Below are 16,124 nucleotides of genomic sequence, written 5' to 3' on the forward strand. Positions count from 1 at the left end.
GGAAGAATGTGGACAAGTTTGAATTTAGTACTGGTTGTAGTTTGATATCAATTAAGTTGGATTATTTATTTTTAGTATGTTCATATACTATACTTTTGATGTGACGAGTACCCTGCTAGATAGAATTCTTAAAACATTGTAGTTTGACTTAGTCTGCAATTTAATTTGTTGCTTTAGTTTGAAATTCAGCTCTCTTGACTACAGCCTGTGTTTTGGGGTGGCAGGTTGGTAATCACCCTTTGTTTTATTCCAGATCCATGCCTGTCACTGAGTCCACCATGCTTCACAGAAGAAGATAGATTTAGTCTGGAAGCTCTTCAAACAATACATAAACAAATGGATGATGACAAAGATGGTGGAATCGAAGTAGATGAAAGTGATGAAGTAGGTGGAGACCCTTTTTCACTGATATTCTCTTGTAACAGCGTAACCAAGTTTATATAGTCTTGAATTTTCCCATTATTCCTTATATGACTCAACTCCATTTTCCTTGTCTTTAGTTTTTCTCTTTATGTTTTAATTTTACCCTTTGTATTTAGCATGTTTTTTTTCTTTTTTTTATTCATATATATAAGTCTTCCCAGTTTTATAAGAATCCTTGGCCTCATGTACTTGAGTTTCTCAAACATATATTCTGTTCTCTGTCACCTATTGCTGTTTTATAAACCACCAGCACATTTCGTCATCTAAAACAACAGTTTGTTATTTTTCCTGATTCTCTGGGTTGACCGGGCTTTGCTGGGTGCATTTTCTATTCCCATAGTTATGGCCTAGGGTCACGGTGGCAGTTGTATTCAGTTGTGATCTCTTTTGGGCTGAAATATCTCAAATGATTTTTTTTCCTTCAGTCTCTCCATTTGGCGTTTACTAACCTGTCATCTTTCAGGGGTCTAGCTCAGACTTCCTCATAGCATGACAACTGGCCTTCCAGGTGGCAGTGTTCCAAGAAAACTAGTTTCCATGTGAAAGTGCTTAACATACCCCTGCTTGCCAATACCTGTTAATATCAAATTGGTTTAAAGCAAGTTAATTGGCTGAATTCAGAGTCTGTGTGGGAGAGGGTTATATGAAAATATGAATGCCAGGATATGTGGTTTATTGGTGGGTCACCAATATCGTAATCTACTGTAACCACTGTACAAATAAATAATGCTTTATTTTGTAAGGATTCTCACCTTACCCCTGGTCTGGTGTCCCTTTTAGTTTTCTTCATAGAAATTGTTTTCTCTATTTGATTATGGTCTCATTCTTACCAAATTTCCTGGTCATTATTTTAGGTCTGTTCAACCTTTCTGTTGTATTTGTCACTGTTGACACTCCTTTTCCTTTAGTTTATATAATACTAGATTACATTGTTTTCTACATTATTATCTAATGTTGTGTAACAGTGACATCTCTCACCACACTGTTGTCTGATCACATTGTTATGTAACAGTAGCATTCTCTAAAGATCAATTTTTGACCTGCTGTATCCCTGTGGCTTAAATGGTAAAGAATATGCCTCCGGGCGGGAGAGCTGGTTTCCATCCCTGGGTCAGGAAGATCCCCTGGAGAAGGAAATGGCATCCCGCTCCAGTCTTCTTGCCTGGAGAATTCAATTCACAGAGGAGCCTTCAGGGCTACAGTCCATGGGGTCGCAAAGAGTTGGATACGAATGAGCGACTAACACTTTGAATACTTTCGTAAAACATTTAGCTTGAAACTCCTCATCTGTTTTTAGGTTACTCTTATTTCCTCCATCTCTGAGTCAATTCAGATTCTGACCTACATGTATGGCTTTCTGCTTGATGTCTTTTGAGGACTCTTGTTTTCAGATTAGTTTATCTAAAACAAAGTCCCAGCTGTTCTCTTTGAAATCCCTCAATGGCACTTGTGGACCTGTTTTCTCCTTTGTTTAATCTTCTGAGTCAGGAGTTGGCAGACTTTAATGTAAAGGACCAGGCTAAGGGTTCAAATGTGTCCCACTCCCTAAATATTTTGAAGTCCTAACCCCCAGAACATCATATTGTGACCTTATCTGGAAATAGGTTTATTTCAGATGTAGTTATTTAATAGGAGCATATAATGGATTAGCATGGGTCCTTAATCCAGCATGACTGGTGTCTTTGTAAGAGAGGAGAAAACCATGTGGAAAGGCAGATGGGGGAGGACGATTATCATGTGCCAGTGGAGGCAGAGATTGGAGTTGTGAAGTTACAAGTCAAGGAATGACAAGGATTGCTGATGACCCCAGAAACCAAGAGAAAGGCATCAAACAGGTTGTCCCCTAGAGCCTTTCAGAGAGCATGGCCCTGCTAACACTTGATTTCAGATTTATAGCCTCCAGACCTGAGAAAGAATAAATTTCTGTTATTTTAAGCCATTCAGTTTACGGTACTTTATTACAGCAGCCCTAGGAAACTAACATAGGCTAGCTAATAAATATTTTAGATGTTTGTGGGCCGTATAATCTCTTGTATCTACTCATCACTCCCATTGTAGTGCCAGGCAGCCACAGACCGTGTATGGAGTCATGGTCATGGCTGTATTTCAGTAAAACTTTGCACAAAAGCCAGTATTGGGCTGTAGTGTCAACCCCTGCTATAAATGAAATTTTGTGTTCTTAGAATTAATTCCTTCCCCCAACCCCGCCCTTTTCCACTTATTTGTTCTCGTTATTGTTCCATTTTAATCTAGGTATTTATTGTTTTATGGGTAGATTATCACTTCTACATTTTTCCACTCTAATTTATCATGCATATCACTTTGAGAATGTTTTTCTCTAGCTTAGAAGTTTAACAGTGATTTCTTAGTACTTATTATAAGATCAGATATTAACTCTTTAGTCTTTTTTTTTTTTTTTTTGACTGTCTCTGCATCAACTGATTTCTGCTTATTGAGATGATAATCTCTTCTCATTGGGTTTAAATCATTTTGAATTGAGCTCAGTTCCAGTAATACCAAAATCATGGCTTCAGTTCAAAATAGTCAAATTTATTTGTTCACTTTTAGAACTACAGATGACAGGATAGTCCTATTTTACATTGTTCTCAACTTAAAAAGTATTTGAAGTATGTAAATATATTCTATTGGTCAAAAAGTAGAGTAATTGAAATGAAGTTGATGGATTATTAGTTTTACTTACTAGAATGTAACAAAGTAGTTGTCGTTTATTAAGGGTCATTTTATTATACTGAGTAATTCATTCTCTCAGCATCATCACCGTTTTTTCTCTCTTCCACTACAAAGACACACAATATACACAACAAAGTCAAGCTATAAAACTACTTTTAGTTTTTTTTTTTTTTTTTACTTTTAGTTTTTTAGTAAAGCATTTAAAAGTAATGCCCTAGATTATTAGTGATAAATTGTTCATTCTAATCCTCTGAAGATTGTCTAAATGGTTTATTTAGTTGCCAGTATATTTACTTAGGATCTTGAAGATCAGTATTCTAACATAAGTTTTATTTACTCCATAAATTATTACTATCCGTATGAATTATGGAATAAATAGCATTTTATGTTCATATATTTGATAACTCTTTGTAAAGGAAATTATATTCTCTAGACTGAATATATTTCCTGAAAATATTGTTGTACATTTTCATAATCATTTACAGTATTAGTTTGATCAAACTCTGTGTCAGCTCAGAGTGTCTAGTGTTAAGTAGATGAGTGCCCTGTTCAGTTTCACAATTCAGTCCATCAATTAAATTGGAAATAGCTTTTAGCACTAAACCTTGTACTGTGTTAAAAGGTTATAATTTTAAGTTATTACACTAACGGTGCTGTTTTCCTCTGATTTTTGGTATTACTGAGGAACTAATCATTGTTTAACATTGTTTTAGGTTACGAAATATATTAATTCAGAGGGTTTATTTCGGGGAGAGTTAGAGTTGGGCCTGGAAGAGCATATATGGTTAATTTGGAAAGTTTTGGTATTATAAAATGTTTCAAAAAAGATCAGTGTGCACTTCCACTTTTTAAAGCTAGACTAAGTTTTAGATAGTCACATTTCAGAAGTTATAAGTTAGTTTAAGATTGATTAATTTTGAGCCTAAAAAAGGTTAGATTTTTTAATATTAAAAATCTACATGATAAAATTAGTCTTGGCATTAATTGATATATCAGGTTATAAATATTATTACTCTGGGGTGTTTTCTGACACCAAGCAGTTTTTCAGTTTTTTAACACCCAACTGCATTTCCAGGAATTCAGTTGTGGCACTCTCTACCTGGAGATAGTATCAAATCCTGTGAGTTCAAGGACTCAGTCTCATTATACTGCCCTTACTTCACATGAGAGCCACAAGTCTCTGGTTGTTTATGAACTTTAGCTGACTGACCTTGAATCTGAGATTCCCATGGCTCTTTCCTCAGATTTGAAAATTTGCTGGGTATGTATCTGAATAAAACAAAGATAGGAATTTAAAACCTACATGCACCACAGGTTCATAGCAGCATTATTTAAAATTGCCAAGATATGGAAGCAACCTAAGCATCCACCAGTAAGTGAATGGGTAAAGAAGATGTGGTATACCATGGAATATGACTTAGCCGTAAAAAGAGTGAAATGTTGCCATTTGCAGCAACATGAATGGACTTTGAGGGTATTATGCTGTTAAGTGAAGTAAGTCAGGCAGAGAAAGACAAATAGTGTATGATACTGCTGAAGTGTGAAATCTAAACATACAACAAATTAGTGAATAATACAAAAAAGAAGCAGAGTCACAATATTGAGAGCAAACGGCAGTTACCAGTGGGGAGAGGGAAGTGCTGGGACGGCCAATATAGTGGGCATAGGGTATTAAGAGGTAAAAACTGTTAAGCTACATGGATATATTGTACAACACAGGGATATATAGCCAATATTTTGTAATAACTGTAAGTAGACTAGAGCCTTTAAAAGTTGTTAGTCACTCTTGTACCACCTGTAAGTTAGATAATGCTGTTTATCATCTGTACTTCAATAAAAAAAAGAAAATTTGCTCCAATGGCTCACAGAACTCAGGAGAACACTTTACTAATGTTTACTGGTTTATTAAAAAGAATACAACTCTGGAACAGCCAAATGGAAGAGATGTACAGGACAGGGTTTGATAGAAGGGGCATGCCACCCTCCCAGCTCCTCCCACACCGTGATGTGTTCACTGGCTCTCTGAATCTGTTAGTTCAGGAGTTTTTACAGAGCTCAGGTTTCCCGGAGGTCAGGTGAGTGGTACTAAAATTTCCAATTCTCTAATCACTTGGTCTTTTTGGTGACCAGCTCCATCTTGAGGCTGCCTGGAGGCCCGACCCTTACTCATCTCAGTGTGAACTCAGGTGTGATCAAAGGAGAAAAGAACACTTATCACTGAGGAAATTCCAACAGTTTTAAGAGCTCTATGCTAGGAACCAGGGATGAAGAACAGATATATTTGTTATTCTATCACAATTATAAAAATATTTAAATATGAAAAAACAGCAAAAATTCATGTTATTTAATTATTAAAAGTGCTTTCAATGGGAAAGATCTGTTCCAATAGTGTGTTATATATAGGCAGGTATTAAGTAAGCTTATATAGATAATTGACAGCCTATTTGAATGTTTGATTGCATAATGGTTTCTAGAATTACAAGTTATTTTAATCTTATTACCACATCATCAGGTATTAAGTGCTCCACTGTGTGAGGTGTTATCATTATCACTGTGCCAAACAAAGTAAGCATGCATGACTGTAGAGTTTATACTTCAGTGAAATTCTTATTCAATCTTTTAAATTTTAATGGAATTCCAAATATTTTGTAATGAAAGTAAAAACTATAAAACAAAACTTAGGTTTAAAGAACCTTGAATTCTATTAGTATGATAGTTGACCTTTAATATTTATAAGATGATATCTTTCTCTTTGTATTTCTTTTAATATTTAGAAGCAAATACAGCATGCTTCTGTGTTTTAATAGTGCCCAAAAGAATCTAGAAATCCATTGTACAGTATGGTAGCTACTAGTACGTGTGTGTATTGAGCACTTAAAATTGTAGTGTGTTACGTGTGTAAAATGTACTTCAAATTTGGAAGATTTATATAAATATAAAACATTTAAATTTTGAAATCTTGATTACCTGTTGGAAGTGGTTATATTCTGAACATACACACTGAGTTACATGAGATACAAAATTTGTTTTACTTGTTTCTTTTTACTTTTTAATGTGACTCCTAGGGAATTTTAACTCACAATTTATTTCTATTGGACAGGACTGATCTTAGAGACTATAAGGTATTGCAAGTGTTAAGGAATGGGTTTTTAATTCTGAGTTTTCGGACCAGTTCCTTACAGCTGTGTCTTGATTTGTATTTCTTCAGTGTCTCTTTTTTAAAGTGAGTATTAATACTATTATAGGTCTCCAGTAGGCATCATTAGGAAACTTCCTGAGTTTCTTAGGGAACCTTACTCAGAAATTTTAAAATACTTAATTTCCTGTGATTTTTTGAATCAGGGTATTGCTTTTAAAAGTATTTTGAATTAAAAACTTTTTACCGTAGTATAGTTTCTTCTCAATGTTGTGTTAGTTCTGCTGTGCAGCGGAGTGAATCGGGTATGTGTGTACATCTATCCACTCTTTTTTCGATTTCCTTCCCATTTAGGTCACCACAGATAACTGAGTAGAGTTCTCTGTGCTATACAGTAGGTCCTCATCAGTTATTATTTCACACGGGTGTGTGTTAGTTGCTTAGTCGTGTCCGACTCTGCCACTTATGGATTGTAGCCTGCCAGGCTCCTCTGTCCATGGAATTCTCCAGGCAAGAACACTGGAGTGGGTTGCCATTCCCTTCTCCGGGGGACCTTCCCAGCCCAGGGGTTGAACCTGGGTCTCCTGCACGGTGGGCAGGTTCTTTACCGTCCCACCTCCCGGGGACGCCTGTTTGACACATAGCAGTGTCTGTATGTCAGTCCCTGTCTCCCAGTTTGTCCCGTCTCCCCCTTCCCTTCTCTATAACTGTAAGTTTGTTCTCTGTATCTGTGGCTCTGTTTCTGCTTTGTTTCATCTATACCATTTTTCTAGATTCCACATGTAAGCAATATTATGCAGTATTTGTTTTTTTTACTTCACTCTGTATGATTATCTCTAGGTCCATCCATGTCTCTGCAAATGGCAATGTTTTCATTCCTTTTTATGGCTAAGTAATATTCCATTGTTACATATGTACCACATCTTCTTTATCCATTTCTCTGTTGATGGGAATTTAAGTTGTTTCCATATTCTGGCTATTGTAAATAGTGCTGCAATGAACATCGGGGTGTATATAGCCTTTCAAATTATGGTTTTCTCCAGATGCAAGCCTACAAGTGTGATTGTGGGGTCATATGGTAGCTCTATGCAGCTTAGTATAAAAAAAATCCTAATCAAAAATGGGCAGAAGACCTAAATAGACATTTCATCAAAGAAGACATACAGATGACCAGCAAACACATGAAAAAAATGCTCAACATCACTAATTATTCCTGGAGAAGGGAATTCTCTAATTCTTAGAGAAATGCATATCAAAACTACAATGAGGTATCACTTCACACTGATCAGAGTGCCAGTTATTTAAAAAATCTACGATAACTGCTGGAGGTGCAGAGAAAAAGGAACTCTCTTACACTTAGTGGGAATATAAATTGGTGCAGCCACTATGGAGAACAGTATGCAGGTTCCTTAAAAAACTAGCACTATTGCTTAAAAAAAAAAAAAAAGTTTAGTGTATTATACAGCATTTGAAAATGCTGATTGGAAGCTTAATTTTTTTCTCACATGCCCTTTGTTTTTGGTCATATGAGAAAACATTTTCTTTTCTAGTTTATTCATTCATTTGATATTGAGCTAATATTGGGTATCTGCTATATGCCAGATACTCAAGTAGGCCTTGGAATACATCAGGAACAAAACAGACAAAAATTATGTAAATCTTTAAGTGCTTGCTAACATTGTAATGGGGCTTGTGGGAAGGCAGGGAAGGGGGATCAGACAGGTAGACAGTGGATAGCTATAGCTGTAGTTTTCAATAGGATGTCATGACAGAACTCGTTAAGAAGGTAGCACTTAAAATGTATACTGTATGCAGTGCTTGGACAAGAGAATAAATATCTGGCAATTTTCCAGAGCTGTGCTAAAGCTGAAATTGGAGGACTGGGGATGTTTTAGATTAGGAACAGGATGTATGGCTTTTGCTCTCTAGGTCATTGTCTCCTGACTCAAGATCAAGGAGACTGGGTGTCAGTATATGCTGAATTTGTGACCTGCTTAGATTGACATGTTGAGTATAGTTGAGTTTTCATGTTCTGTTAATACTGAACATATTTTGGACAGTGAAGGTACTTGATTAACAGATAATTTAAATGAAATTATTAAATGGTTTTGTGGCCCTGAGCTCAGCAGTAGCAGGCAGTGAGAATTGACATTATTATTGCCTACCAAGTGGCTGGAAATTTTATTAAATTTCTAGTGTATATGAGCTTTGTTTTCTGTTTTTACTTTTCCTCCTTTTTCTTTTATATTTTAAAAAGTTTTTTTCCCTTTTTCTCCTTTCTCTTCCTTTTTATTTATTCTTCCTTTCATTCATGTCATTTCGAATAGTTTCAGTTTTTTTTCTTATCGGTTGGTTTTATATGTATGTAAATATAAATATATATATAAATTTTATATATATATAAACTTCTGTGAAAAATCTAATTGTATTTCAGTTTCTTTTAGCTCTTCTGCCTGAAAAACACCTTTGTCATCATTTATCTGTACCCCTCTCAGAAGACTTAGTTTTAACCTTGTTTCTGTCTGAAACAAGGAGAGTCACCTAAGAAAATAGGCAAAAGTAGGGTCAGAAAAAAGTAGTAGAGAATACATTTTAGAAAAGGATAACTGAGTTTTGAATTTCATGGAGTACTGTTTCTAAAGGAATGTTGTAATTGGTGGTGGTCAGTTGCTAAGTTGTGTCTGGCACTTGCGACCCCATGGACTGTAGCCCGCCAGGCTCCTCTGTCCATGGGATTTCCCAGACAGGAAGACTGGAGTGGGTTGCCATTTCCTTCTCTAGGGGGTCTTCCTGATCCAGGGATCGAACCCGTCTCTCCTTCATTGGCAGGCTAATTCTTTACCACTGAGCCACAGGGAAGGTCTTCTGAAGGAATAACTGCATGCATTCTTCTTAAGTTTTCTAAGTTAAAATTTCAACTTATGTATTATTATCTATTATATAATAAATTCTCTCAACTTAATGGTTTACTAAGTCGCTCATGGTTTTACCATCTCAGTTTCCGTGTGTCAGAAATCCAGGTGCAGTTTAGCTGGGCTTCCTGGCTCGCAAGCTGCAGTTAAGATGTCAGCTGGTATACTTCCTGGAGGTCCAATGGTTAAGACTTCGTGCTCCCAATCCTGGGGTCACAAGTTTGATCCCTGGTCAGGGAACTAAGATCCTGCGTGCTGAGTGGTGTGGGAGGAATAAAACAGAAATAAAACAAAAAGATGTCAGGTGATCCTGCAGTCATCTCAAGGCCTGATTTGGGGAGGATCCACTTCAAGGCCGACCTACGTGGCTGTTGGTCCCCCTGGTCCTCCCTGGTCATTGGTTGGAGATGTTGGTTCTCTGTCACATGGCTGTCTCCCCTGGGCAGTGGGTTTCCCTCTGTGAGTGAGAGGGAGCTGAAAGGGGCAGGGGGAGTGTAGGGTGGGGAGAGAGGAGGAAACAGGAAGAGCGGACAGCATGGAAATCAAAGTCTTTTTGTAACTACATCTTGTAAGTGATGTTTCATCCCTTTTTTGCTGTGTTCTGTTTGTCTAAAATGAGTCCTTAGGTCCAGCTGATCCTCAGGGGATGCAGTTACACTGGAGCACGGATAAGAGGATGTGGGGATTATTATGAGCCACCTTAGAGGCTGCTTACCATGGTTTGTGTTTGTTTTCTAACCAGAGATATTTGATAGGAGCTTCTCAAGCCACAGGATTATAAAAACAATAAAGTTACATAACTTCCTTCAAAAGGCTTCATTTTATAAAGAAAGGAAATGAAGTTGCTCAGTCGTGTCCGACTGTTTGCGACCCCATGGACTGTAGCCCACCAGGCTCCTCTGTCCATGGGATTCTCCAGGCAAGAATACTGTTGTGGGTGGCCATTCCCTTCTCCAGGGGCTCTTCCTGACCCGGGGATTGAACCCTGGTCGCCTGCATTGCAGGCAGATTCTTTACTGTCTGAACCACCAAGGGAAGCCCATCTTTGTAATAGGATACATCTAACATTTTGGAGCATGTTAAATTTGATTAAAATGATCTATTGGGTAGTGCTTTACATACACAAATGTACAAGTACAACATAATTTGACTGAAGGATCACTTGGTATTCACCCAAAAAGGACAGGTGGGCAAAGTAAAATGAAGAGAGTAGATGCTAAAGAATTCTTGCTGTTAAATTATAATTATTGAGGTATTTTCCTGTATGCTGAGATTTTTCATAGTTTCATAGTTCAATTATTTAAAGACTTGATGCCATAAAAACAGGCTTTAGTTCTTTTTGGAAAATGGTAGCAATAAGCATACAACTAGAGTAGTGGAGAACATTAATAGTTATTCCATAGAAAGAAGTTTTTCTATGGAAAAACTGGGAAATAGCTAATTTGCTTTTGTTACTGTAGGACTTCTCAAGCTTCTATTTGTGGGTTTATGTACTAAAATAATAGAAAACATTTATTTAGCATTTACTGTTTCTTCCACAGTTGTAAGCACTTTGCACACACTCTGGTTTGGACTCCTCATAGCAACGCTGGGAGCTAAGAATGTACGATAATTGTCTATCTGCAGACAAGGAAGTCCATTTAGGGAGATCAGGCAAATGCCCAGGGCCACTGGCTTATAAGTGATAAAACTGACTGAACCCATGTTCTTGATTTCTAGTCTGTGTTGCTTTTCTGTGTTAATGTATACCACTAATCTCCATCATCAAGCCCTCCCTGATACAATTTATAAATAAATAGTTGTATATAAGTAGTGTGTGTATAAAAATATTTTTACTATACAGTATATACATGCATGGGCTTCCCTGGTGACTCAGTGGTAAAGAATCTGCTTGCCAGTGCAGGGGATGCGGAATTGATCCCTGGGTCAGGAAGATCCCCTGGAGAAGGAAATGACAACACACTCCAGTATTCTTGTCATGAAAATTCCATAGACAGAGGAGTCTGGCAGGCTATATATAGTCCATGGGGTCACAAGAGTTGGACATGACTTAGTGACTGAGAAACATATACGTACATGCTACTATATCAGTGTTATGTTTTTAAAATGTTTACAAAAATATAACTTAAAAATGATATAAGATTAAATACAAATGGAAGCTCTAATATTTTCTCCCTTTAAAGTGGATTAGATTGTACATCCCTTTGGCGTCTGGGCAACCAAATTGGAGACCACTGCAGTAATGAATTGTAAAGCAATGTCTGTTATCAGTCACATAGGCTTCACTCCATTTTTGTAAGTACCAGCAACTGTGAGAATGTTTCACAAAAGCAAGTTCCTAAACACTGATAATGCTAATATTCTTCTCTAATTTTCCACTGTTTATTGTATACAGGTCTCTTTACTATATAGGATATCAGTTACTGATATTCTTATGGTGACTGCCCTGTTTCTTATGATTGAAATTAGCTCTGATACTGTGATATCTTTAAGAAATTATATTGTGGCTGGGCTTCTCTTGTGGCTCAGCTGGTAAAGAATCTGCCTGCAATTGGGAGGTTCGATCCCTGGGTCGGGAAGATACCCTGGAGAAGGGATAGGCTACCCACTCCAGTATTCTGGCCTGGAGAATTCCATGGACTGTATAGTCCATGGGGTCGCAAAGAGTTGGACACAACTGAGTGCCTTTCACTTCATTTCATTGTAAGAATGGAGGAGAGGTCACACTTTATACTAATTTAGAAAAAGGCAGGGGATGACTCAGGCAGAAAATTTAGATACCATTTTGATGAGTGAATCAATGATTGAAATCTCTACTTTATTTCCTTTGAACAGTATGCTTTTTGTAAATTTATAATTTTTCATTTTAGGTGCAAATTCTTTTAATTTTTAAGTTGAATTTTTACTTGGCATGTGTCTAATTCTTGACCTGTAGAGATCACAAAAGAAGTAATGATTTTGAACACCTTTGAAGAGGAGTCTGTGCAAGAAATACCCTTCTCTTTTCAGGAGGAAGTCATCTGTTGGGGTTTATGCACTGTATTGTTTTTAAATTTTATTTTATTTTAAATTGGAAGATAATTACAATATTGTGATGATTTCTGCCATGCATCAGCGTGAATCAGCCATAGGTTTACATACGTCTCCTCCTTCTTAAACCTCCCTTCCGCCTCCCTCTCCATCCTGCCCCTCTAGGTGGTCACAGAGCGTGGGCTTTGGGTGCCAAGTCACACAGAAGATTCCCACTGGCTCTCTGCTCTACGTGTGGTGATATACATGTTTCAGTGCTACTCTCTCAGACCAGCCCACCATCTCTCTGCTTCACTGTGTCCAGAAGTCTGTTCTCTCTGTCTGCATCTCTATTGCTGCACTGTAGACAGGTTCATCAGTACCATCTTTCTGTATTCCGTGTGTATACATTAATACATGATATTTGTCTCTCTCTTTCTGACTCACTTCACTTTGTATGATAGGCTCTAGGTTCGTCCACTTCATTAGAACCGACTCAAATGCATTCCTTTTTATAGTTGAGTATTATTTCATTGTGTATATGTAGGATGTTCAAGGTGGTTTTAGAAAAGGCAGAGGAACCAGAGATCAAATTGCCAACATCTGCTGGATCATCAGAAAAGCAAGAGAGTTCCAGAAAAACATCTATTTCTGCTTTATTGACTATGCCAAAGCCTTTGACTGTGTGGATCCCAGTAGACTGTGGAAAATTCTGAAAGAGATGGGAATACCAGACCACCTGATCTGCCTCTTGAGAAACCTCTATGCAGGTCAGGAAGCAGCAGTTCGAACTGGACATGGAACAACAGACTGGTTCCAAATAGGAAAAGGAGTACGTCAAGGCTGTATATTGTCACCCTGCTTATTTAACTTATATGTGGAGTACATCATGAGAAACGCTGGGTTGGATTAAGTACAAACTGGAATCAAGATTGCCAGGAGAAACGTCAGTAACCTCAGATATGCAGATGACACCACCCTTATGGCAGGAAGTGAAGAAGAACTAAAAAGCCTCTTGATGAAAGTGAAAGAGGAGAGTGAAAAGTTTGGCTTAAAGCTCAGCATTCAGAAAACTTAGACCATGGCATCTGGTCCCATCACTTCATGGCAAATAGATGGGGAAACAGTGGAAACAGTGACTGACTTTATTTTTAGGGGCTCCAAAATCACTGCAGATGGTGACTGCAGCCATGAAATTAAAAGACTCATACTCCTTGGAAGGAAAGTTATGACCAACTTAGGTAGCATATTAAAAAGCAGAGACATTACTTTACCAACAAAGGTTCATCTAGTCAAACCTATGGTTTTTCCAGTAGTCATGTATGGATGTGAGGGTTGGACTGTAAAGCTGAGTACCAAAGAATTGATGCTTTTTTTGTGTTGGAGAAGACTCTTGAGAGTCCCTTGGACTGCAAGGAGATCCAATCAGTCCATCCTAAAGCAGATCAGTCCTGGGTGTTCATTGGAAGGACTGATGTTGAAGCTGAAACTCCAATACTTTGGCCACCTGATGGGAAGAGCTGACTCATCTGAAAAGACCCTGATGCTGGGAAAGATTGAGGGCAGGAGAAGAAGGGGATGACAGAGGATGAGATGGTTGGATGGCATCACCAACTCAATGGACATGGGTTTGGGTGGACTCCGGGAGTTGGTTATGGACAGGGAGGCCTGGCGTGCTGCGGTTCATGGGGTCGCAAAGAGTTGGACACAACTGAGCGACTGAACTGAACTGAACCACAACTTCTTTATCCATTCATCTGTCAATATCTAGGGTGCTTCCATGTCCTCGCTATTGTAGATAGTGCTGCGATGAACATTGGGGTACATGTGTCTTTTGGAGTTATGGTTTCCGTAGGGTGTATGCCCAGTAGTGGGATTGCTGGATCATATGGTAGTTTCTTTCCTGATTTTTTAAGAAGTCTCTATACTATTCTCCATAGTGGCTGTATCAGTTTATGCACAGTACTTTGATACCCTGTGACACATCAAAATCTAAGTACTAAGTATGTTTGTCACTTTGCCTCATCTCTTCTCTGTTCTCTTGTTCCTCTAGCTTGTGTGCTGTGCTGAGTGGCTTCAGTTCTGTCCGATTCTTTGTGACCCTATGGACTGTAGCTTGTCAGACACCTCATCCATGGGATTCTCCAGGGGATCTTTCCAACTCAGGGATCAAACCCGCGTCTCTTACATCCCCTGCGTTGGCAGGCGGGTTCTTTACCACTAGTGCCACCTGGAAAGCCCCAACTATAGCTTGGAGCTATTCAAAATAATTTGGAGGCTATAGACATGTTTTGGAAACAAGGCGGAAATGAGGTTGGGGCACTCTTCTACTTTGCATTTAGCCTACAGAGTGAGGAAATAAAGGCAGTGAACCCTTCGGACAAAGGGATCACTGCAGCCAAATCTGCAGGCCTCAAGGGAGAGAAGTAGATGAAACCATTTTTTATCTTTTTGAAAGGTTGCCGTAAGGAATAAATTGAAGGGTGTCCCAGGATAAGCAGCAGCTTGTTAGAAATGCAAAATTACAGGCCCCATCCCAGCCCTACTGGATCAGAAACTTGGGGATAGAGCCCAGAAATCTGTGTTTTAACATGTTCTTCCATGATTTTGATGCCCACTCTGTACTTTAATAAATCTTGACAGTTTTTGCACTATGCTTTTGTAACAGTTTTTATAATATCAGGCATTATATTTGGCTTCTGTGATAGTCTTGGTCCCTGAACTTTGTGATTTCACTTTGGCCACATTCCACCTTAAAGAAGTTATAGACCTGCGGTTACTATGAAGTAGGTTTGTGTGTGTTTTTTGAGGGAAATTCTTTGCTTTTGTTAAAGTAAGGTGGTTCTATAGACTAGAATAGTGATGAATCATTGCATAAATTATTTGGACAGATCTTAAGAAAACGTCTCATTTTATAGTTTAAATAAATATAGTTAGAATGTTTCTTAGGTTCTAAATTTTCCATCCTGCTGCAGCGTGTGTTTACTTGAGTACCTGGGCTCTTATATCTTTTCTTGACCATTATATTAATGTTACCTATTTACTAGACTTCCTCTTCTGTCTCTTACTTTTGCAATTCATTTACCAGCTGCTATTGTTATCTTTTTATGATAGTTCATAAGAACTAACTCTCCTAGAATGTTTCAGTTCACGTACCTCCTTCTTTTTCAAAGTAAGTGCCATAGAAACCAGAAGACTTTCTCTTTTATAACCATCCTGAGTGTCTCACCTCTGCCCCTTCCATCTCTGATATAGCAGGTTCCTTCTTGATGGTTCCTTAGTCACAGGTCATTTGAGAATACCACTGGTCCTATACAGTTCAGTTATATACAGATTGAATATTAGGCTTTTGTTGTAGGACCTTAAGTACAACAACAATTTCTATGGAAAGGTGAGTTTCAAATGGCACATAAACGCTCTTACATGCAACGGGGAGTTAATTTGTGGCATGAGATCTGTATATAAAGACCACAAAACTTCTGAATTATTTTATGGTGTTGAAACTTTTGAAATTTTTGTCTCTTTCTGGGAGTTCCCACAATCCCTGCTTCAACTAGTAAATATTTTAGCCTTTTCCTCCAAATAATATCTGCTTTAGTATCCTTAGTCATACCAAATGAAAATTATGTATTTTAATTTAATTGACTTTCATTGCTGTTGCATGAATTGTTAAGGTACCTTACAGAGGGTTTCGCGTTGAGTACTGTTACAGACTGGAAGCGGGCAGCAGCGTGGGCGTGTGTATGAGGACCCGCATCTGTACTCCTTCAGTCAGTCCGACTGTGCTGCCAGTCCTGCTCCCCCCCTTGCCTGGGCACTTGCTGGATCACAGCATGGCACTGCACTTATGTAATTTTTTTTTTTTTTTGAGAGTTTCACATTATTGTAAAATATCTCTGAGTTCCAGTGGGTACAGGACCTATTTATTCCCATTTCACAAATGAATTAGATAA

The 16,124-nt window shown here is 38.0% G+C and overlaps 1 protein-coding gene across 4 annotated transcripts in view; it reads left to right on the forward strand.

Moving 5' to 3' along the window:
- STIM2 (stromal interaction molecule 2) overlaps positions 1 to 16,124 on the forward strand; it is a 167,667-nt gene that overhangs the window by 60,855 nt on the left and 90,688 nt on the right. For all 4 annotated transcript variants that reach the window (XM_061164510.1, XM_061164511.1, XM_061164512.1 and 1 more), the window contains one exon: positions 254 to 384. In XM_061164510.1, the coding sequence (XP_061020493.1) occupies positions 254 to 384 (131 nt within the window). The remainder of the gene's footprint in view (positions 1 to 253; positions 385 to 16,124) is intronic.

The sequence above is a fragment of the Dama dama genome, chromosome 17 (assembly GCF_033118175.1).
Source record: "Dama dama isolate Ldn47 chromosome 17, ASM3311817v1, whole genome shotgun sequence".
NCBI classification, from domain to species: domain Eukaryota; kingdom Metazoa; phylum Chordata; class Mammalia; order Artiodactyla; family Cervidae; genus Dama; species Dama dama.